General features: G+C 31.9%; 1 protein-coding gene across 1 annotated transcript in view; it reads left to right on the forward strand.

Annotated features, from left to right (window-relative positions):
- The first annotated feature begins 4183 nt into the window (after positions 1 to 4183).
- LOC115876089 (DNA-binding protein RFX2-like) overlaps positions 4184 to 27719 on the forward strand; it is a 53647-nt gene continuing 30111 nt past the window's right edge. The window contains 4 exon segments of the mRNA XM_030891789.1: positions 4184 to 4440; positions 9683 to 9878; positions 10116 to 10156; positions 10158 to 10273. Of these exon segments, the coding sequence (XP_030747649.1) occupies positions 9750 to 9878; positions 10116 to 10156; positions 10158 to 10273 (286 nt within the window). The 5' untranslated portion in view covers positions 4184 to 4440; positions 9683 to 9749.

The raw sequence follows: 27719 nt of genomic DNA on the forward strand, positions 1-27719 counted from the left end.
ACGTGAATAAATAATATACAGTACCGGCCAAAAGTGGAGAAACTTTTAATATTTTTACTATGTCAAAATACAGTTTACTCTCTGCAGAATAGGATATCAAGAAAATATTTCGCATTTAATCTGCTTTGTATAGCCATATAAAAACTGCTTATTTTGTGAATAAATTTGCAGGCAAAAAATTATTTACAAATTCTAGCGGACATAAGTGGAGAAACCTTATCTTCTTATTAACATTCTGTGAGATATTCTCTTGTTAAAGCGTCTAGATCGTGGTATTGGGTTCACAGAGCGTTAAAAATATGCCGCGCGGGATAAATTTGACAGATCAAATAAAAAAAAATCATAATTGAGAAGTATCATTCAAGAATTAAACAAATTGATATTGCTAGTCACTTCAATTTACATAAAAGTGTTGTGTGCAAACAGATTAATTTGTGTAGAAATCGTGGGACAACTGCCAGTATACCCAAGCCCGGAAGACTAAAAAATAAACAACTTTGGCGACAGAGAAAATAATAAGAAGATATTCACTTAGAAATCCATTTTGCACTGCGGAGGATATAAGGAACGAATATCCTTTTATTTCAATATCTGTTAGGTCCATTAGACGGCGTCTGAAACAGGCACAACTAAATGCCAGAACACCTGCCCGAAAGCCGTTTATTTCTAACAAAAATAGGCAGGCCCGACTACAATTTGCATTGGAACATGCAAATTGGACCTACAAGCAGTGGAAAAATGTACTCTGGTCAGACGAAAGCAAGTACAATCTTTTTGGTTCGGATGGTATTAGGTGGGTGAGACGTCCTGCCAATGAGAGATTCAATCCCAAGTACACCATACCCACCATAAAACACGGAGGTGGGAACGATTTTTCTGGGCATAGGGTCGGGCCCCTTGTTCAAATAAATGGAATTATGGATCGTTATATGTATTTAAATATTTTGCAAGAAACAATGGTACCTTATGCTGAATCCTCTCTCTCCTTAAACTGGAAATTTATGCACCATAATGATCCGAAACACACTGCCAAACTTATTAAGGAATTTTTAACCGAGGAACAAGTTGAAATGATCAAATGGCCAGCTCAAAGCCCCGACCTGAACCCTATAGAGAACCTATGGGATCAACTAGAAGTCGCTGTTAGGCGTAAAAACAGGGACAAATTAAAAAATAATGATGTTTTGTTCGCTGCCCTATTACAAGCCTGGAATGAAATATTCGGGGACGTAATAAAGAACTTGATTGAGTCTATGCCCAAAAGGTGCCAAGCAGTCATCAAAAGTAAAGGCTATGCAACCAAATACTGAGACTAACGACTACAAATGTATAAAAAATACCAGTTTCTCCATTTTTGTCCTCATAGAAATTAGTTTAATTTTTTCAAAATTTAATAGAGGCTTTTTCCAAAAAAATCTTGTGTGTATTTTTATGAGACAGTTATCCTATGTATAAATATATATGCTTTATAAACATTTTCGTTCTTGTAAAACGGCAGCAAATTAATTTTGAAAAGTTTCTCCACTTTTGGCCGGTACTGTATATTTAAAAAAAAAATCAAAAATTATTTTATATTTTAGAAAGTTTGAATGTTTTTATGTTTTTAGTTTTTTATTCTAGGAGCTATAAATGTCATACATGGTATTTCTACCGGACCCTGCACAAGACAAGGACATCTAGAAACCTAAAAACCTAAGCAAAAACTCTCTAAAGAAACAAATAAAATAAATGAATTGAAAATTTACTAGCGTCAGAAAAAACTATCAATAACAATCAGTTATAATTGATTATCAGTTATACCTACAATATTAAGTACTAATTATTACCTTATATTAAATTTCTAAATGTTATTTAGTTTGAATACAGGCAGACGTAATTTTTCAGTGTTTTACAGGTTCCTAAACTCTATTTAGATTATTTTATAAAAGATTTATTACATAATAAGAATTCTTCTATTATATAATATCTTTAAGAAATCCCATATATGTACCACATCAAGTGCACTACTATTAGAAATATTCTTCAGAAAATTGATTGACTATAATTTATACACTTATATAAAGTTTTTATTTCTAAAATACTATATTCATCAAACTATTTAAGTCTGAAAATGATTATTTTAATACAGTACAACCATAAAAAAGAACTATTTATAGCAACAGAAAGTATAAAAAAAAGTAAACAGACAGAAACGAAAAGTTTAACAAAATAAAGGTGGCTTTGACTTTTTTTTGTTGATCTTGCGCTTTGCGCTTCTACCGGCCGCCTTTAGATGGTCGGATTTTTCGTAAAATATCGGGAAATTCGTAGGAAAATGATCGAACTTACCCTCACTAAGAGTCCAGCTATGCACTACACATGATTTCCGAGCACAATATGCAAGAAAAAGGCACTTTTCCTTAACAAGTTTTGGAGAGGCAACTAACAAAGACATTACATCGCCAACGGTCCGTCTAGAGATGACGAAAATCGACCGAAACGACCAATAACATTGAGTTTTGGCGCTAGGTTTCTGATTTTTTACGCTAGAGGGAGCACCAACTCGCGTTTTTCTTCTGTTTTACCGATGAAAAATTATGTAATTTTATGACCTAAATTTCACGTTTAACTGAAAATTTGGCAGTATAACGCTACATTGGAGACAAAACTACTACCAGGGAAATGTAGCTACGTGTTTTCCGAATAAAATGACACCAAACAATAAACGAATAAAGCAAAATTCACATAGATATCGCATTTTAATTACCCCAATGTCACTAATTATTAGTATCATAAAAAATAGATTTTTGCCTTAAAAAAGATTTTGAAGCTTTAAAATAGTTAAGGAATTATGGATTATCATTAAATATAGTTAATTAAGCAGTTTCAGACCTATTAAACCCATATAAATTAAAATAAAATTCAAAAATATGGTGGCGGTTTGGTAACCTTCAGAATCTTCAATTAATATAAATTTGTTGTTGGATATTTTCGGAAATAATGTAATATTTGGTTAAATAGAGACTTATTACGTCTATAAATTATAAAACAAGGACCCTATTTGTAGCTTCTACAAGGCATTTTCTTAGTCAATGTAATAGCCAAGATTTTTTGCTTTTATTTCACCAATTTTGCTATGAAATCAATAAAAAAAAACTCATATAACATGATTCTGTGCTGTACAAATTATGTATTTGTAGTTTTTTTTTATCAATTTCCAAGCTCCAACACAAGAATATATAATTTTTGTTTCCTGTTATGCCAAAATAGAATCTTGACAATATGGTGAAGGTGGAATTTTGAGCATATTGGATTGATATTAAGATATTTTTTATAATATTTATATATCAAGCAGAATTAAACAATGTAATTATTATTGTTGCTGATTCTACAATTTTAATGAAATGTTATAAAACTTAGTATGAACAAGACAAGGATGAGCTACAGTATTTACCTTTGAATAAGGTATTTACAAATTCCAAAAAAAGAAGAAACTTGGACACGCCTCTTTTAATTTTCCGAAGTTTTAATAAAGCACTTTTTAAACGTAGCGTCAATCTAGAGTTTTATTTCTGTTTAATTAAAATAATAATATAATATTGTAAATAATCTATATTGATAGCAGTGAAAAAAACATTAATTTGTTTTCTACTGAAAATAATTCCAAAATAACTTGCAATCTGTGACTATTTGCAGCAAATAATCCCTTAAAGGTCAGCCACCAGATCCAGACCTTAGTCTATATCTCTGGTCCAGACCATGTCCAGACCACATCCAGACCCCACACCTTTACCAAAATATTTATAATAAAAAGTTGCTTGTTATATAGATAAATAAATAAAAATTCAAAACAGGTAGGTCTTGACAATGTAAAAAAGCTAAGCACTAACTTATTTTACATAAAATTAATGCAAGTTTAAAATATTCAAATACAAACGTATGTTATTCTAATATAGGCAACCCAATTTACTTTCTTGGTTTAATTTTAATATAATTCTGCAACAAATAAAAGGATTTCTATAAATTTAATTATTGGATAATTTAATAGAAGTTTTAAAAATAATTTTTTTGAATGTATCTGACTTCCCTCGCTATTTTATAAAATTTATCAAGGGTATGGAAAAGTATCTAGAAAAGGAAATAAAAATAATCTATCAGTGGTCAGTGGCGAGAAATATGACAGATTCCTGTTTTATCGGTCGGTTATGGCAGTTGCCGTCTCAGCTGTCTGCCACATTAAAATAATCAATAATAACAGTTCCTATGGGGTATTAATACATCAAGTACAAAAAATGGAGATACGTAAGAGATAATTATTTTTACAGTAAAAAGAATACACTGTAAAAAAGGGAACAATATAAGTAAATCGCAGAAATCTGAGGCACCTGTCAAAATTGGAATATCCACTTCGGTATCCTTGGCGACTGCCTAGCAACGGGTACAACAACATAGCAACATTAGGTAAATGCTTAGTTTGCTTGATTTTTCTATATTTTATCAATTATTTTGTTACTTTTCTTTACGTTAAAATTAATAACAAAGCCATTTTATATTTTGCATTGCACATTTATGATTTCTTCTTCCTTCAATTAAGTATTTTTTGAACTTACAAATGGCCTCTTCCTTGTGTTTTTTTCCGTTTATTAAATATACAAATAAAAATTCGATATCGCTTTCCTAATTTAAGTTAATCATTGCAATGTCGTCCCCTACGTCGAATTTCGCTCTCACACAGAGGCAGACAGGGCAATTTGAAAATTAGCTATCAAAGAAGGAAAATTAGTCATTCAAAGTATGAAAATTGATCTGTGTCATCTTTCAAAAAGCAATTTTCCGCATTAAAGGAATTATGGACAGTTTGATTACTATCTTAATCAAGCACATTATTTTGTGGATTAATGATGATATTATAATTTTTCTGAAAATGTATGGATAAATAAGAGTATTAATAATATTTACTAAAGTTGGCTTTATTAAATATTGACTCACATTATTTACTATATTACTGTAAAGTTTTTATTTAAGAAAACAAATACAAATTAACTGTAAAACTTTCTACTTTTGGAAAGATATTTGAATAAATAATATCCAAAAAAGAATAGGTATTTGCAAGAAAAGTTATAACTGTATTATTCGAGCAGGCCAACACATTGATCTCTATAGCATCCCTCGATGAAAGTGAAACTCCCTAAGCGTTGCTATGGAGTGTCGCTATAGCAATACACCTTCTCTCCAAATCTTCTTCGATGCTGACAATAAGATTGTATGGACACGTAGGCACAGATTTTCAACCATTAAGGATTGTTATATTGCATTGAAAAATGTCATATTAGTGATTTTAGTTATTTTCTGATGTAGAATATAAATTATTTGGATAGCTATTTAGAAAAATTACACATTTTTATGAGCTACTACTTTCCCTCATATTGGAAAATTTCCCCTGCTTTTGGTATCATTCAGTGTCAGGTGTTTCAACCCCTATAAAATATTTTTCCCATGGTGTTTGGTATGATTCATCACCTGCAAATCTTCATCCTTATTATTGAGGTAGATAGATACTCTATACCTTTTACTTTGCCATCTTTAGCCCAATTAAAGTCCAACCCCTTTTTAATCTGGATAAGGGGGGTAGTTTTGTAATTATATATAACAGGTGTATGATGTTTTCAGGATTGGGATATCTTATTTCAAAGTCTTCACGGGGTTCAAAAATAATTAAAAAAATTATTTGAAGTGTAACTTCTTATTAACAGCTATTAAATTGAAGGATTTGAAGGACATGTTTGAAAAAGGGTAATTTGAAATGTTGCAAAAGTAATAAATTAAAATTTTCACAAGATATGTGTTAAAATATCAATATTTTTGATAAACACGTGGACTGCTCCCAAATACACATCGCGTCGCTATGTATTTCTAAGCCATAGGCTGTCCTTACCAGTTTTCGTCTCGCGCTTGTGTGTCACGGCCTTGAATTTTTACTCCCAGCGCGCGTAAAGAAGTTTTATTCAAAAAATCCCCATAGTGGTTCTGTAAATAAAATTTGTTTCAGTGCATTTTTAAAGCAGATATCAGTATTTTATCTTGTTTATGTTTTTTTTATCAAAACACCTGGTATAACCGTTTGAAGTTCAGGGTTTTTATGTATATTAGCACGTGCTACAGGGGTAGCTAGCAAGGTGTACAATAGAAATATGGGGGTGAGCTTTCCACTTCACTGATTTAACCAACTGCAATGTATATCCTGTCTAGTTTATCCATTATTATCGGTGCAGTTATTAGGCTCACATTGTTATGTTTTCTTGGGATTATTAGACTACCTAGTGTTTTATATATTTTTACTGAATTATTTTCAAAGTGATAGGAAAGAGAAGTTTGTAAATAAATGTGATATTGTGAACTTGAGAAATTGCAGGATCTATTCAAAGTAAGAAAAAAATAATTTAAAGCGCCTTTTAATATTTATTGTTCTCTTTATTTGCACTAAAATTATCAATAAGTTATTTTCACACATCTACAATAGACTAAAAGTTTTTTAGGCGTACGTTTTGTGCGTACATTTTTTTGTACATAATTAGCATCATTACCAGTAGCATCACTACTGCTTTTCATTTAAGTGATTTCGGATTATGTAGTTCTATTTGTTGATATGTAAATAGGAACTTGAGACTTGAGATGATATTAAATGAGTTGTTAAAAAACTCGTTCTTCCGTATAATGATAGAGAGCTATGAGCTAATATGGTGAGGAACAAACATAGATTTTGAAAAAATATTTAAGTAATTTGTAATAATTTTTCTTTGGTATATTTATGTTATCTAAAAAGTATGTTATTTACATATCTAATACACCAGATAATATACAATATGTTTGAAAAAAAAAAAACGGCGTCAGCGATAATAATATGATTTTGGTTCACCTTTTATTAAAAACTTTGTCGGGAAACGCTAAATCGAAAAATTGTATCTACAGTCTGTTGCATCGCCGACCTAAATATAGGAAATCCCATGTAAATTTTAAAAGATCTCCCTTTTATAATTAGAGTTAAACTTATTTTAAACTTTTTAAAGAACTTAAAATTAAGCAGCAAACGTGTTCTTTTTGAATGGTTTATACGATTGTTATCTTTGTTTGATCAGAACAGAATTACTTTAGTTGTCGGTTAATTTAGTATTTTTGTATTTTGTGCCCCATAACTCAAAAACGAATTCGTACAAACCATTCATAATGAACAATTTCCAGAATTTTAAGTTCTCTAAAAAGTTTCAAATATTTTTTTCTCTAAAATAAAATGGGGGTCTTTTATTCTTCATTTTTAAAATTTCCTTGTGATTTTCTATGTTCAGGTCTGCGATGCAACATATAGTATATGAAAAAAACTAAGTTTTTGAAATATCCCTTACCTCCTAATGTTTTTTTTACATCCTTGAAGAGATGGGACTTATTTTGGATTCAAGTATTTGAAATACAGATATAAGATACAAAATACCTATTTTCATCTTATATTTGAAAGATAAGATGAAAGTATTTAATTATTTAACATTTAAGTCGAAAAGTACTTTTTTTTTAAAGTATTTAGAAAATACGTAGTATCTTAGATCTAGTATTCCAAATACCTTTTTCAATAGTATTTTGTAACTAATACCTCAAATACTTTGTCTCTTAGAGGTATCTAGTAACTTGTATTCCAAATATTTTTTATGAGGTATCTTGTACAGGGTGTCCCTACAGCTAGTAGCGGCTGCGGAAAAAAATACTTATTACTAAAGAGGCTATGGGAAATTGCTGGAAATTATTTTCAAGTTTGTAGAACGACCGCTAGGGGGCGCAACTGCAACAAAAAATAAGAAAATGGAGTTTTTACACAATTTTGCCTAGATAAGGTGTATTATAAGTAACAGCTTCATAATCTTCAGTAAATTTTGAATATTTTCTGTTAGAGCCATTTTCCCCTATCTACTAAAATAAAGTGGTGGGGGAAGGTTAGATCTGTTTTTATTTGAATATTAATAACTCTGGACGGATGATCGGAATCCAACAAGCGAGGGCTCGTTTAAAAGAGCGTTTCTTACTCTATATTGCACCATATAAACAATAATAATAAGCTTTTGAATGGAGACGCTAGGGGCGCTGTCTTACAATTTAACAAACATTGCGCGTTTAAAAAAAATGCCATCGTATATGTAATTTTAGCTGATAGTAATGATCAATAAAAGCTTAAAAATTCAGCGAAAACCGCATCTTGATATCTTCTTTCAAACCGAAGATATTAGCAAAAGTATAATAAATACCAAAAAATAAGCCCTTAATTACCTTATTTTCACAACACGGTATCAGTAGCACTCTTATACTTTTCTATTCTAACCTAAAAATAAGATAGAAACAGTTAGTTTATTTTAAAATCGACGATATACCAGAATATCATAATATCAGATGTATTAATATCTAATAATTAAGATATTAATAATAGTGAACAAGAAACGATGATTCAGTGAAGCCATGGTAGGCTTTGGAAAAAAGTTGCTTTTGACGTAATAGTAAAATGTCAAAGTGTTATTAGATCAACGTTATTTTGATGGTCTTAGCAGCATTTTTTATCTTTTGATTGCTTTTTCAAAATGCCAACAACTTCAACTACTTCAAATAATAAAAGCATTATGAAAAAGTATTTAAAAGATAAAAAAAACGCTATATATAGATAATAAATGGACGAAAACGACTGACACTGACAACAAGCATCTCTATTTGACATTTACTGGTAATCCGTGTTTTTGCATACCCTGCTACTTACTTTAGTGAGTAAAATGGAAAAATGTTAATTAAAACCAATATTAAATCATATCATCCTATAAAATGTTGTTTCTCGTGTAATAAGGAAGATAATGGAGTAAATAAAAAATCAAAATGTAAAAAAAAGATAAGGCTAAAATGTGATTTCAATTTCAACTTGATACTGTAACTGATCAACTCTACAGGGTGTCACAAATTTTATTAAAAAAACACGTTATAATTGCTACACCCGGTATTAGTATAAAATGGTTCCTATCAAAATACAGTTAGTATAGCAACATTGTGGAAAGAATAACCTATCATTCAAAAAAAAATTGTCCAAATCGGATAAGTGGTTTTGACAAAAACTTAACTTAAACTTTTGGTTATTTTTTTGTGGTGCTTTAATTTATTGAGGAAGTGTATAAAGTGTAACTGAAAGCAATGTCTAAAAAACACAATTAAACTTAATAAAATATCCTAGCAACAGATTGCAGTAGTCATTTGTATCCATAGATAAAGCTTAATATTTAGTTTATAAAACATTCAACTTTTGATATCTAACCACAATTTTTCTTGACAGATGACAATCAAAGGCTAAAATGACATTTCTCGCAAATTTTGAATTATAATTAGTGGAAAAATTAAAAGTTTGTTAACTATTTCTGCTAATCGAAAACTACTACCACTAATTTCGACGTTCTTAATGAAGCTTTATAATTGCTATATTAGTTTTTTTTACTTTTATTTGTAACATTGTAACACTATTTTAAAATAAAATATTAAAAAAAAAATAAATTTAACAATTTGCTCATACTAAAAATATAGCTATATTTTCAAGAAACCATTTTAGCCCATTCATTCAATAAAAAAATCTCCCAAGGAAAAAATAACAGCCCCTCCAACACATGCCCACTAACAAACTTTCCGATTGCAGCATCCGGCCCCAGCTTATCTCGTTGGCTGGTTCAGATAGAGGCAGGAGTAGCCCTGGAGACGCCGCCATGGCAACCGCAGCTCGCTTTGCAGCAGGAGGCGGTGGCAGTAGCCCGCCTACCCCCGGTCCTGCAACGTCGCCCCCTGCCCAATCTCAGCCAACCCAGCTCATCGTGCTGCCAGCCAGTTTACATCAGGTAATCTCGATACTGATAGACACCGTGCTGTGCTCTGGTCTTTCTTTCGTCTCTCTATCACTTTTCCTTCTTCTTTGTTTTATAAGCGTCTTAATTGTTCTTTTAGTTCTGTTTAGTCTAGTTTTAAACAGTTCTTCTTTGTACGTGCAGGACAGATAAAAGTAGGTTTTCTTGACATCGTGGTGACGGTTTTTTTATTAAGGGAATTTTTATTTTTATGTCTGTTTTAACTTTTAGGGGACAGCGAGTGGAACTCTGGTTAATGGTGTACCTGTAATTGCCTTTAGAGCAGACTGGAGACTCTAGTAACGAGAGTACTGGACCAGCTGACCAGGAAACTGAGTCTCAAGAAGATACTATTGCTACAACATCTCCACATTTTATCACAGTCACCGGTAAGTATAGAGGAATTTTTTACTGTTTCAAAAAAGAATGTTTATGACTTTGCTAACTTTCAATTTTATACTGGATTATTTTAAACCATCAAAAAATATACAGGGTGATTTGAAAAAAATTCCCAAATGTATCTATTTTTATGTTATAGCTGTAGTTTTTACACTATACATCATATTTATTTTAATACTTACCTATTGGATTTGCCATAAAATTATATCATAAAATACAGGGTGTTTCAAAAAATATGTGCCATCTCTCGTGTGCCGATTTCTCACATAAAATAAAATTTATTTTTTATATCTAGTTTGCTTTGTTATATAGCTATAGGGGGTTAAAGTTTTAATTTTTTTTCAATTTATGATAATTTTCTTTCAAGTGCTTTTAGTGATTCAAATGAAATATTGAGGGTAAAAGTTACAATAAGTGCTACATATTTTAATGCTAAAAACAGAAAAAAAACCATGTGCGCCACTGACTTTTTTTTCCTTAGTAGCAAAATTGGGTAGGCCGTTTAATGCCGATTAAAAGTTGTATCTAGATAGATATTTGATCGATTTTGATCTCCTTGATGAGATAAATGGATGTTAAAAGTTTTAACATCCTGTAATTTTAAAGCTATGCATTGCCGCACAAATGTTTATAGTAACACAGATTAGGTATACTATATGTATAAAGATAAAAATCTTATCCCTAATTCGTGGTATGAAAATTGTTTTTTATGACGATGAGCAAACGAGTAAAATTTCCTGTGCGCAAAAATAAACTCGCGTAAAATAACAATAAACAGCGTAATAAAGAGATATCGGTAAACCGAATAGCGTGCATGGACGTTAATAAGGCCAGGTGTTATTTCCTTTACGTGGGGTGGTATTAACTCTCTTCATTTATAGTTACCGGATCGGAAAGAATTCTGTTCGCGTCTAGTCCGCTATTTAAACTTAACCTAACTTTGAATTTAAAACTTTGAAATTGTTTTGTTTACTAGGTATTTTAAAACTAAAGGGCTGAAGTGCTTATTTCCAGTGCTTTATTGTCCAACGTCTTCCAGTGGGTTTACGGCAATAAATTCTCTTAGAAGGGCTAAGTCGTCATCTGCGGTAAACCTAAGCCTCTTTAGAGGTTCTTTAATATTGGAAGAGGTGGAATCCATATTTTGGGCCATATTTATTTAATTAAAACTAATCCCAGCTACTTAAATATCAAATTACCTAATAAAACTAAAGTAATAATTCAAAACAATTCAAACATAACCTAAAATAAAAGATCTCACCTGCCGGCCCCGGTTGTCAAATTCCCGCATATGCCCATTTAAGCAATTTTTAATTTTTATGTTATTTACAAATAGCGCTTGGTGTAATTCAAGAACAGTTAACCTTACCGTTCTTGGGTGTAATTGCAGATATTGATCCGCAAATTAAGTCAGGCGGTAACGTTATTAGCGGGCGTTGCGTTAAAAATTGACTCGCGCATATCGTAACCATGATAAGGTACGCGTAAATACTGCATGACGCTATTCGGTTTTCCGATATCTTTCCATACAACTTTGCTAACATCAGAAAAAGTCAGTGAAAAATTCAATAAACGAAAAAAAAACAATTTCCTAGTTAAAAAATGCAACTTTAGTGTAAAAATATATTTGAATAACCCTGTATATTTATAAAAATATTTTTCAAATGCGCGCTACTCCCTCATATCAAAAATATGGAGCATAGAAAAATATGGAGCTCTTTTTGAACACCTGAACTGGGTCACAGTATTACCAACACAGACTCTGTTTGCATGTTAAAATATTTTCTTGCATCTTTTAATTATATAGCGTTGAATATTTTGTTATTTGTTTATGTGGCTGTGGCTTTTTACCACAAAAAACTAACACTAGTTGTCATTTTTAATGCTGCTAACAGAAGCTGTTGGTAGATCATACACATCTCTAACACCAATTGCCGTAGGTAAGGCACATATTGTTTATTTTGCACTTATGCTTGTTAATTATTTTATGTTTGACACTTAGAAACCTATATAATTATAGTTGCCAATTACATATTTATTTAGGTTTAGCAGGTTCCATAATTAATACCCTAATGAACAGTTGATAGACCAAATTGAATTATTTTATTTTAATAATATAATAGCTCCCGTATATATAGCGTTCAACGCCTTGGGTACAGCTTGCCATTCTAGAGCCTTTCGTATACAAGGAAGGTAGTGTGGCTAGCACTACGCTTCAACCGCCTATTATTACCTCAGGATTATGAATCCCAAGTACTCATTTAAGGGTGAGTCGACCTAGGTACCCAAACTATTTTTATTTTAATAAAAATAGTCGGCTTATGAAATGCCGGGTGTAGGATTCGAACCCACTACCTTTGAGATTGGTAGACGAGAGCCTGTACCTCTACGCAACCGGGCACCTACATTATTTTATTTTAATAATATAATTTGTTTGAAGGAAATTGAAAAGTGAGAACGTCCCAGCGCAATAAGGGACTGCACTGAAATACATAGTTGTCGCGTTATCTCGCAACGACCGTCGCACGTAGTTTACGAACTATATTATGTTTGCTATAAAGCCCTGTTAACACATAACGTTTTATCTAACGTTTTGCCTGTAGAGCTCTATATAGAACTGACTACTGAACTGATTTGTTGTTTATTCTATGTTTAACACGAATAAATTTTCAGTGCATAAACGCGAATTTTTCATCCAAAGATATTTTCGTTAAAGGTATTACAGATATTACTCATTTTAATCTGGCAACACTGTCGCTTTTAGTTTCACACCGTCTTCGAAATGCCTTCGCTGCTGGCCGAATTAAAGAAAATTAGTGTTAACAAACGGCGTCAGCGATGGCTATGAAGTGAAGATCGCTGTCATTGTAAAATTGTATGGTAAATGTCATTAATCGTCATTTACTTTATTTTTACTGCAACTGGACGCCTTTTTTCCATCATACGGTATATTGTTTTGTGGTGTTTTGGTTTGATTTTGACCGTCGGACATGATGGTCCGACGGTGCTCTGATTGGTCATAGCGTTTTCGCACCACTTTTCATCCGTAAATATTTTACTTCAGCCCGTCAACGGACCCGTTCATACGATAACGGACGTTTTGACACTTTTTTGACAAATTTAATCTAACCTTAATAAAAATATAAGTAAAATACCTTGTAAAATAGCAAAATCGTTATGGAAACGAAAATATAAAATAACACCAACGTATATCCGATAAACGGAGGCATGAAAATGCAATAAATTTAAAAACTGCGTTATTTTCTAACCAATCAAAGTCTTTAAACTCTACCAATAAAATTAATATCGTATCAACGTATCGTCGGACAACGGATGCATGAAAATCAAGCTTTATTGGAATAAATAGACAAGCAACACTTTTCAAAAACAATAAGGCAATGCCAGTTTATTTTGAACGTGGTTCTTTTAAAACATATAATAATAGCTCCCGTATATAGCGTTTAACGCCTTGGGAGTAGCAAGGTACAGCTTGCTATACTAGAGCCGTTCGGTATACAAGGAAGGTAATGTGGCTAGCACTACGCTTCAACCGCCTATTATTACCTCAAGAATGTGAATCCCAAGTACTCATTTAAGGCTGAGTCGACCTAGGTACCCAAACTATTTTTATTTTAATAAAAATTGTCGGCTGCTGAAATGCCGGGTGTGGGAATCGAACCCACACCTTGAGATTGGTAGACGAGAGCCTGTACCTCTACGCCACCGGGCACCTTTCTTTTAAAATTATACATCTTTTAAAACATACAGGGTAATAATTACTTTAAAAGGACTAAATATTAGATATCCGATAAAATAGTATTCATTTTATTTTGAATGCTTTAATTTTTATTATGTATATAAAGCAATATTATATAGTCTATAAAATGAATAACTTTGAATTTTGACCGTTATTTTTGACCAACATGGCAAATATAAAATCCCTCTGTCAAAAAAGTTACTGATATTCTTTAAATTGAGTGCCTGAACGAATCATATAGGTAACTCTTTTTACTTTCGTGAAATAGAAAAGGAAAATAATAAAACAAGTGACAGTTCTTCATCTTCTTGCAAAAATCAACACGAAATGTCATAATTGACAAAAGTAAAATGTCATCAGCTTCTGACATTTCTAAATATTAGACCAATGCTGTCTCTAGTAGAACAGCCACGGAGCGAGATTTATGACGTCACGCTAGTTAGATACTACGGATTAATAAATATGTTGTAGAATACATGGAAAACACAATTATTCCTCGTATTTTTGGTTTGTATTTTAAAAATGATATAGTTTACATAAAATATACATAATATACAGTTAATAAATACAATATAATATATACCTATTTATAGTAATAAATACTTTGGCAAATCAAATAAATGTAAAATGCAGGGTTGTTAAGTAGTTTATGAAGCAAAAAACTACGCCAAAAGCTACGCGTAGTTTTTTGTATTAACTACGTTTTAAAATTTTAAAAACTACCTTCAAAAACTACACAAAAACTACGTTAAAAACTACCTACAAAAACATAGTAAAACATAAACAATTTAGACTTTAAACTAAAATCAAGCCAAATTCTTATCATGGAAGCTGATGGAAGTATAAAGTTATATTATATTTGTATAAGTTAAACAACATCAGAAAAAAAGACAATTTTTTTTTCAACAAAAGTGTATTTTATACGAAATACAAAGTAACATTGAACACAAAATAAACTATAAATTCTTATGGAGAAATTCTCCATAGACATTCTCCAGAGAATATATGATTTTTTACATCTAAAGGCACAACTTCATAATACCCCTCTTCCCAGAAGGTAGGGAGCAAAGTATGGAGACATCGACATCTTTTTAACCAAGCATTTTTAACTTCTAATAAATATCAAAAATATCACATAATAAGGAACAAATTCACAAACTATAGACTTTTTTATTTCTTTAAATTGATCAACAAACAAAGTTTTTAGGTTATGTTTTCACTGTTATTTAAAAAAAACTACATTAGTTACATAAACTACACATTTACTACTCGACATTTAAAAAACTACTTGTGACATGTAGTAAATGTAGTTTATTAATTACTACGTGTAGTTTAACAACTCTGGTAAAATGTAAAATATATTATATATATAATTTTGGGGTTTGAAAATAGATCTAATTTAACAAAAAACATTCAATATTTACTAATAGTGATGTATTATTATTTGCATTCATAAAATTTATATATTATAATGTTTGCTGCAATTAATAAACTAATATAAACTTGTCAAAAGATGACCACATATTTTTTTAAATTATTATTCTTAACACAAAAACTAACTACATTGACTATGGAGTATATATATATATATATATATATATATATATATATATATATATATATATATATAGCATATATATATATATATATATATATATATATATATATTGTATTTATTAACTGTATATTATGTATATTTTATGTAAACTATATCATTTTTAAAATACAAACCAAAAATACGAGGAATAATTATGTTTTCCATGATGTATTCCACAACATATTTATTAATCCGTAGTATCTAACTAGCGTGACGTCATAAATCTCGCTCCGAGGCTGTTCTATTAGAGACGGCATTGTGTCAGCATGGCCGCAAGTTGCTAACCTAATAAAATTAACACTAGAAAAGCCCGCGAGAACTGTCAAATTCAAAGTTATTCGTTTTACAGACTATATCAGCAATCGTTTATGAAACAAATAATTAGGTAAATCAAATTCCATAGAACGAGTTAATTATTTGAACGTGATTTATTGTGCATTTTACAATGCATTTTTTTTCTGAGTGCATCCCTCATCATTTAACGTCGCTTAATTTCGGTGATTATCGAGAACCGGTCTTTCGACGTAGCTGGGCTAGCGCCCTGTAACAAAAAAAAGAGATTAAATAGTATATAAATGACAAATGGACCGCAAAAACTAGCGTGGTTTGCGTTGGTTAACTTGATGACAATAATGACAGATAGTTTTTAGGAACATGTTCCTTAATAATAAAAATTATTTTTAGGCAAAATATAGAAAAGGAACAGAAAACCGTAACAAAGGTAAGAAACGGAATACAGCCTAAACGTTAAATTATAACTAGAGCAGTATTTCATTTACTCGTTTAATATGAGATTGAAGTTTCGGAAACTTTTATATCGTTTCAAGTCGCACTTCAAACGTGACGCCGCCAACTTGGTAATTTTCGCATGACCGAAAGAAGCCGTTTCAAGTCGCCAGGCCCAATTTAAATTATTTCCGCTGTTTGCAACAGCCGCGCCGCGCGTCACCCCCTCCCTGTTTCTAATTCGTCGTCCACCCCTTTGAAATCCGCCTCCTCAATTAACCGGCATTAAACGTACCTGCTTCTATAATCGAAACGTCGTAATAATTACGAAATAGGGGTGTTTCCTCTTTGCCCACCTGTCGGAGGAGGAAAAATACCCTAGATCATTATACTGCGTCATAGATAAAGTGCGTAGCATGTTGGATATTTTTTATTTTTAGACTAATAGTACGAGAGCTAGCAACGTCGGAAAAACAAGTATTTTAAGACGTCTGGCTCTTTGATATAACTTTTACTATGCTCTGTAGAACTGCATACGGCCCGTCTGGCTGCCGGTAAACGTTGCGTTCCCTACTGCGCATTGAAAGAAGATCCTATATTTTTATTAGTTATTTAAATTCTAGTATTGAATATAAATCGAACATGTCTCCATAGCGCAGTGCGTAGAGTTTCCGACTACGAACAGATGATTCAGAGTTCGAATCCGGGTCAGGGCAAAGGCTTCTTTATTTTATTTTCGTTTATATTTTGATAGTAAAGTATTAAATATTTGTTTTTTTTAATCACTAGATTTATTTAATACTTTACTATCAGAATATAAACGAAAATAAAATAAAAAACTTTTTGTCCTGACCCAGATTCGAACTCTGAATCACCAGTTCGTGGTCGGAAACTCTACGCACTGCGCTATAGAGACATATTCGGTTTATATTCAATGCTAGAATTTATAGGACTAAATTAATAAAAAATATAGGATCTTCTTCCGATGCTCAGCAGTGAACGCAACGGGTATCGGCAGTCAGACGGGCCGCATGCTGTTCCAGAGAGGCATAGTAAAAAATATATCAAAGAGCCAGACGTCTTAAAATACTTTCTCGAAAACGTTGCTAGCTCTTAGACTATAAGGAAGAAGTATATCAAAAAACATAGGTGGAGCGCTATTGGGACCTAAAATGCCCGACTTAAACTCCGGTTTATTCTAATTTCATTCAAAACTTGTGAAAATATAATGCAGGGTAGACTCAATAATTTGTTGTTTTATTTTACGTTGTCAGTACTTAGTGGTTATTAAAATTGCTATAAAAATATATATTTCTAATAAAAATAAATAAGTTATAATAATTAATATTTATGACACCCATACCAAATACGCTACTGAAGCACGCAAGTCAAATTGACGAATCTAAATTATTTTTTACAAGTAGTAAATAAAAGCGAAACTGGTTTTTAGTTTTGACAAACTTAATCTAACCCATAGACTAATGTCACGTACTAGAAATAAATTGGACACTGATATAAAACAAATAAGTCCATCATTTAGAGCCACCTGGTGATCCGGAAGAAACTAATGGGGAGTTTTGGCATAACATAATTTTACCGTTCCGTTACTTATTAACGCTAACTAAAACGGTAACGTTATTCAAGCGCAAAATTATTCCTTGTAAAATATAAAATAATAAATAGAGACTCGTTTACTATATTTTATGTTTTATTAGATCATTAGAAGTATAACATATTCAAAACTAAAAATAAAATTATGAATACATACATTTTAAACACCAACATAGAGTACATAGCGCCTATTTTTTTGATTTAACAAATAAATTATAATATTATAATAAAAATATTATTGACTACTAATTGTTAAAGTACTATATTACCAACTATGTACTTACTTATTTATGATTATACATTTTTTTATTTCGTTCATAAATGTATTATTCATCTAAGCTGTCTAAAAGGTCTTTGCTAAAAAAACTTGATTATCTCACACGAAAATGATGGTCGATTGTAAATATCAAAATGCACAAACTAATAAAAGCACAAACTATAAACACAAATCACCGAACTTTCCGGCAAATCAGGAATATCTGAATTAATAATTATTTATAACTTGACGGATCACCAACATTTTGACAACTAGACCAAAACTAGACCATAGATGGTAGTAAATATAGAGGCTGTCATGTCATCTTCATATATAAATTAGAAATTTGTACTTTAATGTCTTTTTTTTTTATGCGATACTGGCTGCCGATACCCGTTGCGTTCACTACTGCGCATCGGAAGAAGATCCTATATTTTTTTATTAATTTAGTCCTGTAAATTCTAGTATTGAATATAAATCTAACATGTCTCTATAGCGCAGTGCGTAGTTTCCGACCACGAACCGATGATTCGAATCCGGGTCAGGGCAAAGACTTTTTTATTTTATTTTCGTTTATATTCTGATAGTAAAGTATTAAATTATTCTGGTGATTCAAAAAAAAAACAAATATTTAATACTTTACTATAGTCTGTCCAACGAGAAGATCCTTGACAGTGATAGATGTGTCTTTCATTTTAATTTCAAAGTAGTTTATTTTATTTTACAAAGAAATAAGTTGGTACAACTGGAACGCATAGCAGGAAATTATTATATATTTTGATACAAAATATTGTGAAAAAAAAACTGTATAAAACTGAAAAAATGTAATCGAGTTATTTAATTTAATAAAAAACGGTATGTGTTAATACAAAAAAAACAAGAACAAGACACCACATACCAAAAAAATATAAAAAAGAACTATTTCTTACTTTCAAGCTTTATGAAACTTCCGGCATTTATGATTATATTTATCAATATAACTTATGTACAAATACAAATTTGTAATATTCCGCAGGAATAATTATTACAACAACATAAATAAAACAAACTATTTTATTATTAATAACACTTACCAATTTTTATAGGTACCTTAAAGGTTGATTAATTAACTTTAATCTTAATTTTTTAAACCCAGTATCTTTGGCATTATTTTTCTTGTGCAGTACTAAAATCCATTATTTACGTATCGTGTGATGTCGATATTTTACAACTAATTCAAATTTTAAGTACGTGTTTAGTATGGTCCTTCTACCATATTCGAGATGCACTTATCTACGACGAGATGGTATACGAATTTTAAAGATGGTAACTTTATTGGTGTATAAGACTTTTTACCTGGGCAGCGAGTATTAACCATAAACTGTGCTCTGGGTCTACAGTTAATTTTCACTCGATTTTTCCTCCACTTGACTTCCAAAGACACAAAACACACGTAATAACACGAATCAAAATGCATCATCTTCGAAAATGCAGGGTATTTGACAAAACTGACAAAAGTTGACACAAAATTATAACCTCTAATTTGGCAAGACTTTGACAAGCGTCAAAAATCTAAAGGCGAGTTCATATGCATCGGCGTCCGTTTGTCGTTCATCGTTCCGGCAAACCAATAAAATTGAAATACGATCTGTCATTTTTGAAATAAACCAATAAAACTGGTTAAAAACAACAAGAGACGACGCATGACGGATTTATATTTAAACCCATCCATAGTTAACTTAAAAATTATTAGAAACTTTTTTTAGTAAAATAAATAGATTGGTATGGGACGTCATCTGCTTTTCTTCTGTCATCGTCTGTCGAAATCTTACCTGAGAAAAAAAACAGAGTATATCAGAATATAAACGATAATAAAATAAAAAAATCTTTGCCCTAACCCGGATTCGAACTCTGAATCATCGGTTCGTGGTCGGAAACTCTACGCACTGCCCTATGGAGACATGTTCGATTTATATTCAATGCTAGAATTTAAGGACTAATAAAAATATAGGATCTTCTTTCAATGCGCAGTAGGGAACGCAACATTTACCGGCAGCCAGACGGGCCGCATGCTGTTCTAGAGAGCATAGAATAGTAAAATATATATCTAAGAGCCAGACGTCTTAAAATATTTGTTTTTCTGACGTTGCTAGCTCTCCTACTATATTACCTTTTTCAAAAGACACAAATTTTTAAAATAAAACTTTCGTAATAATATAAACTGTATAATAAAAAGTATGGAACTGATACGGAACGGAAGCTTTCGTATAGCGTCAATACCATAAAAAATACGGAACGGATATGGAATGGAAACGGAAAGTATGTTGAAGAAGTAATGAATTAAAAAAATATTTTTTTTACGCGTAGACATTTTTTGCATAAAAAGTGTTTTTTATGCGTAACAATAGGGGGCACAATAGATCTTTAAGGTCACAGTGATTAACCCCCCCCCTCTTACTCATTCTATGCGTAACAAAAAAGGTCACAGTGATTAACCGCCCCCCCTCTTACTCATTCTATGCGTAACAAAAAGCTTTATACGCGTAACAAATAGTTTTATACGCGTAACAAATAGTTTTATACGCCTAAAAAATAGTTTTTTGTGTGTAACAAATAGTGTTTTACGTGTAATAAATATTTTTTTACACGTAAAAAAATATTTTTTTTTGCGTAAAAAATATTTTTTTACCAGTTACAAATAGAGTTCTTTACGCGTAAAAATATTTTTTTACGTGTAACAGTTTTATTGGCGTAAAATAAAAAAATAGTTTTTGACGTGTTACAAAAGGTTTTTTACACGTAATAATTTGATTCACTTTTACAAAAGTTGTATTAAAATATCAATATTTTTGATAAACACGTGGACTGCTCACACATACACGTCGCGTCACTACATATTTCTAAGCCGTTATATCACTTTTCGTTACCACTATTTCGTGCGTCACGGCCTTAAATTTTTACTCCCAGCGCGCGTAATTTCGCTTCAAAAAGTCTGATAAATCATGTCCTAAAATTGCGTTAGCAATTAGTAATATTTACTAGTCTATTATATAATTATTATAATTATTTATTGTATTATATTATAATTCTTAGAACATACAAGTAACCACAAAACTACAACATAAAAAATCTATACACAAATAAACGAAAATTACTAAAATAAATGAGAAATAATAATAATTTTTACATACACCACTGGCACTTGGCACTAGCAGTAGATTGCGTTTGTTGTCGATGACCAGTCCAGCCCGTCAACGTTCAATCGGAGCATATCTTTTATCTTCGTCTTTTCAACGCTAACCACATCTTTCTCAAAGGATTGATTGTTGAACGGGCCGGGAATTCCAAGAGTTTTTTTGTTACTAATCGACAGTTTGATAGAAACTGGAGACCTGTCGAAATAACAGCTGCAAACAGGAAAATCGCAAAAGCGCTTCACACGCAAAAATGCAAAAAACAAAAAACGCTTTCTGTGTGGCCGTGGGCTAAAGCTAGCGAAGTATACGTATGTTTTGGACATGCAGAAAACATCTTATGGTGTAGCAGTGTCCATCAAAGTATACAGACCGGACCACCGTAGTGGTAACATAGGCAGAACCGGACGAATTAGCTTATACCCGTCCGCCGGATAAAAAGCAGGAGAAAAAATGCGATAAAATAAAAATAGGTCGATATGTGATAAGAATGTTTCAGAATTTGTATTTATTCGTGTTTTAATAGCCAAAAGGAGTACGTAGATTCTCGCGACAGTTCTCGAAAAAGTTCTCGTGTAAAATTTATTTTTTAAGTAAAATAATGGATGTTTATGAAGTTCAGAAAGAGAAAATTCAAATTGTAAAATGGTATTTCCAAAATAGGTCTTATCGGGATATACAAACAATTTTTCCACAAACTTTTGTAAACAGGCCAATTCCATCTTTATCTACTATATCAAGAGTTATTAATAATTTTGAGATACATGGGTGCGTGTCCCCACAAAAACACAAAAAGCCTGATGTGTTGATTAATGAAGAACAGGAGTTGAAGCAAGTGTTCGTTTGTGCTACCACGGATCAAAATCCCACGTTTTCAAGTAATCAAATTGCTGAGGTGGTTGCCCTGCACAATGCCCGTATTGTTCAAGGATATTTGAACAATACTTTTCCCAACCGTTTATTAATTAGTGGACATGGAACTATTTTGTGGCCCGCTAGATCACCAGATCTTTCTCCCAATGATTTCTTTTTGTGGGGTTATGTAAAATCCAAAGTGTATGGTCATAATAGGGCTAATAATCTGGATGAGCTGCAAGTAAAAATACGAGAGGCTTTCCAAACTATTACCCCTAATATGTTAGCCAATGTCAGACGGGGATTTTACGACCGCCTAGGCTTCTGTCTAACACAAGAAGGTGTTCTTTTTGAACACTTGTTATAACTTTTTTTTATTTAGAGTAATATTATAGTTTTTTGGGTTTAGAGAATTTATTTATTTTTAGTTTTGGCTTGTAAACACACTCAAATAATAAATATTTAAGTATTTTTATTTTAAATGTTACCTTAAGTGAAGGTAAACACTTAAAATGAAAATAATAAATACACGGCACTCCTCGCGTCATATTCCTAGTCTGTCACGACCGACCCGTCCAAGCACAACTGCAACTGCGTACTGCCTGACCAGCCGACTAGCCGGCAGTGACTCTCGAGTACGAACGCAAAATGGGTAAACGTAAATTCGTCCGGCAACTTGCTATGTTACTAGTAGCCTGGTCTTCTCTGTATATGGTCTAGGGAACGAAGAAAAAAACACGTCATTCGGCACCGGACGGCCCCTGTACCCCTCCACGTACACGCACATCCACCCCAATTATAGGTCGGTTCGACAATACGCGGGCTTATGCACGCTTGATCGGGCACGCGTTTGATCAACGTCACACAGGTGATCGCGTCGGATTATCTGTGCATCTTAGTACGTGTCCCGTTTAATCATTAAATTTTTCTAACTTGTATGATCTAGGGGAAAGTTTTGTACAGGACGGGCACAATTTTATTTGACATCATTTTGTTACCATTTTGTAATAACAATCTCTATATAATTAACTGATATAATACAGCTAGCTATTAGTAAATTCGTTAATAAAAAATTTTCGTTCGATGGAAGCGCATTGCTTGCAAATAGTTCGACTTTTATTTTGTTCGCAATGGTCCAAAGTTTTACTAACTTTACTTGCTTACTACTTACTGCCGTTACTCGCTGACGAGTATTTGACACGCATCAGAAGATGGTTGCACAAAGCGACTTCTTTCATGAGATTTTCTGTGACTAAAAAGCCCGATACGTTATGTTATTTCTCTTCCACACTACGGACATTCAAAAATCTCATTACTTTGTTGCATTTTTACACTTTGGTTGTCGTTGTTAACTGAGTTTACAATTCTTTTCCATTGCGTATCTTCTCTATTGTGCGCTGGTGTCTCTCACTGATTCTGCATGGTTATTCCCTTTATGTTTTCGTGGAAGATATCCTTGTAGCTTTTGAGTTGTCCACATGGTTTCCCCCAACCCCAACCGTCGGAGGGTGTATACCCTCATAAGAAGTAGATGTCCACTCCTCGGAGGAAGGATATCTGCTGTCAGGAGAATGGGAAATACCCTGTCCCCCCTACAACAGGAAAATCTCCATGTATGATGAGTTATAGACTGTATGATGAGTTATAACTCAAGAAAGGGGGACACAATAGAATTTTTGAAAAAGAACTATTTATTCTGTCATTTTTTAATCTCCGGTATTAATATAAATTGATTGTTAGTACAATACCTCATTTAATATAAAATAATATTCTACTTTTTGAAATGTGTTGGGCCCTAATTGTACCTAAAAGTAATATATTTTTACAGTGATATACCATATTGTAAACTATTTAATATTTCAATCACTTAAAAAGTTAATTTGTATTGAATAATTGTCTACCATTAAAGGAAATTTGAGCTATAATCCTTGAGGGGCTGAAATGCAAATACAAACAATGGATGCAAATACTTCCTCTAAATTTTGGGTTTCGTTCAACCGATTTAATCTCAAAACCTGAAACATCAACATAAATAAAACAAACTATTTTATTAATAATAACACTTACCAATTTTTATACCTTAAAAGTTGATTAATTAACTTAATTAATAAATAATCTTAATTTTTTTAAACCGGTACCTTTTGACATTATTTTTCTGCAGTACTAAAATCCATTATAAGTGTGATGTCGATATTTTACAGCTACTCCAGTGTTAATATATATTTACTACGATCCTTGTATCATATACGAAAAAAGTAAAGATTTCAGTTAACGTCTCCTTTTTGCTGCCAGGGCTAATCTGGACAGGACCTACATATGGTAAATGGCCTACCGACTTGGTAAGTGTCTAAATCGACTCTTACTCACGAGATATCCGATCTCATCCGATCTCATCCGGCCTCGAACCGGCGTGAATGAGCAGTTTGTGTCAATAGATTTTACACTTTTGCCTTTATTGGACAACAGCACGATACAGAGTTTCGAACCGGTCATCCGTCCATCCACTGGTATCGCCTTCCGTCGCTTAACTTCGGTGTTCTAATGGGAACCGGTGTTTCGGCGTAGCTGGGCCGTTGCCTCTACCATATAAGAGATGCACTTATGTATAAAACTTTTTGCCTGGGCAGCGAGTATTAACTATAAACTGTGTTCCGGGTCTACAGTTAATTTTTCCTCCACTTGACTTCAAAAGACACAAAATACACGTAATAACACGAATCAAAATGCATCAACTTCTAAAACGCAGGGTATTTGACATAAAATTATAACCTATAATTTGGCAAGACTTTGACAAGTCAAAAATATAAAGGCGAGTTCATACGCATCGGCGCCGGCGTCCGTTTGTCGTTCATCGTTCCGTCAAACCAATAAAATTGAAATATGATCTGTCGTTTTTGAAATAAACCAATAAAACTGGTTAAAAACAACAAGAGACAACGCATGACGGATACATTAGTATTTCATTTGAACCCATCCATAGTTAACTTGAAAAATATTAGAAACTTTTTTTTACTAAAATAAATAGATTGGTATGGGACGTCATCTGTTTTTCTTCTGTCATCGTCTGTCGAAATCTTACCCGAGAAAAAAAAAACAGAGTATAGTTGTCGATTTTTAAGCAATATATTTTTTCAAATATACCACGAAGATTATAGCAAAATAAAACTACACTTTCCTTTATACCGCATTTAATACAACTAATTTCATCGCTTTGACTTACTGCCACTCCACACCGGCAAATATATATCAAACAAAGAACGAGGGACGTGCGTAATAAAAATCTGTAGCGCGAATTAATTTCTTTGTACTTTGTGCACTTACCCATCCTATATGAGAAAAAAGCAACCACCTGATCACCCTACCACCTCCTCGCTCTTTTATTGAGAGATAACTGTCGCACGCTGTAACGTGCACATCCCTCAAACGTAAGCGAGTCGTATATACTTGTGTACGGCACAGTTGAGGGATGGGAGTTAATAAAAGTGATTCGATTAGTTTTACCTGAACGAGCCATTTGTACCTCGGTCGAGCATCTGATTTTTGCGTCAGTAGGGTGTCGTGGTCATAAGTGAGTCCTTCGGATAGATATGTTTGAAAGTAGCAGAAAGAAAGTAGATATGTTTTATAATAGTGACTATAACAGTTGGAAAAAGTTTGAAAATGGTATAGTATAAATTCTTAATTCCAACATTATCTAGATGTGTGTAATCAGTTTAACACTTTTTTGTATATAGTCTGTCCAACGACAAGATCCTTGACAGTGATAGACATGTCTGTCATTTTAATTTCAAAGTAGTTTTTTTTATTTTACAAAGAAATAAGTTGGTACAACTTATAACTCATAGCAGGAAATTAATATATTTAAAATTTGACTGATAAGTGATTACTTCAAAATATTGTGAAAAAAAAGCTGTATAAAACTGAAAAAATGTAATCGAGTTATTTTATTAAAAAAATCGGTATGTGTTAATACAAAACAAACAAGAACAAAACACCACATACCAAAAAAAATATAAAAAAGAACTATGTATCTCTTACTTTCAAGCTTCAAGAAACTTCCCGCATTTATTATTATATTTATCAATATAACTTATGTACAAATATAAATTTGTAATATTCCACAGGAATAAATAAAACAACATAAATAAGATAAACTATTTTATTAATAATACTTTCCCAAATTGAATAATAATTTAACACCAAATTTTATACCTTAAAGGTTGATTAATTAACTTTAATCTAATTTTTTTAAACCAGTACCTTTTGACATTATTTTTCTGCAGTGTGATGTCGATATTTTACAGCTACTCCAGTAGTATATGTTTACTACGATCCTTGTAGCATATACTATACAAACTTTATTGATGGTAACTTTATTGGTGTATAAGACTTTCTGCCTGGGCAGCGAGTATTAACTATAAATTGTGTTCTGGGTCTACAGATAATTTACTCTCGATTTTTCCTCCACTTGACTTCAAAAGACACAAAACACACGCAATAACACGAATTAAAATGCATCATAATCCAAAACGCAGCTATTTGACATAAGTTGAAACAAATTTATAACCTATAATTTGGCAAGACTTTGACAAGCCTCAAAAATCTAAAGGCGAGTTCATACGCATCGGCGTCCGTTTGTCGTTCATCGTTCCGTCAAATACGTCAAACCAATAAAATTGAAATATGATCTGTCATTTTTGAAATAAACCAATAAAACTGGTTAAAAACAACAAGAGACGACGCATGACGGATTTATATTTAAACCCATCCATAGTTAACTTAAAAAATATTAGAAACTTTTTTTAGTAAAATAAATAGATTGGTATGGGACGTCATCTGCTTTATTTCTGTCATCGTCTGTCGAAATCTTACCTGAGAAAAAAAAACAGAGTATAGTCTGTCCAACGAGAAGATCCTTGACAGTGATAGATGTGTCTGTCATTTTAATTTCAAAGTAGTTTATTTTATTTTACAAAGAAATAAGTTGGTACAACTGGAACGCATAGCAGGAAATTAATATATTTATTTAAAATTTGACTGACAAGTAACTTCAAAATATTGTGAAAAAACTGTATAAAACTAAAAAAATGTAATCGGGTTATTTTATTTAATAAAAAATCGGTATGTGTTAATACAAAACAAACAAAAAACAAGACACCACATACCAAAAAATATATAAAAGAACTATTTCTTACTTTCAAGCTTTATGAAACTTCCCGCATTTATGAGATTATATTTATCAATATAACTTATCTACAAATAGAAATTTGTAATATTCCGCAGGAATAAATAAAACAACACAAATAAAACAAACTATTTTATTAATAATAACACTTACCAAATTTTATACCTCACAGGTTGATTAATTAACTTTAATCTTAATTTTTTTAAACCAGTACCTTTTGACATTATTTTTCTGCAGTACTAAAATCCATTATTTACCTATCGTGTGATGTCGATA

The sequence above is a fragment of the Sitophilus oryzae genome, unplaced genomic scaffold (genome assembly GCF_002938485.1).
Source record: "Sitophilus oryzae breed Bouriz unplaced genomic scaffold, Soryzae_2.0 scaffold_1396_pilon_pilon, whole genome shotgun sequence".
NCBI lineage: Eukaryota > Metazoa > Arthropoda > Insecta > Coleoptera > Curculionidae > Sitophilus > Sitophilus oryzae.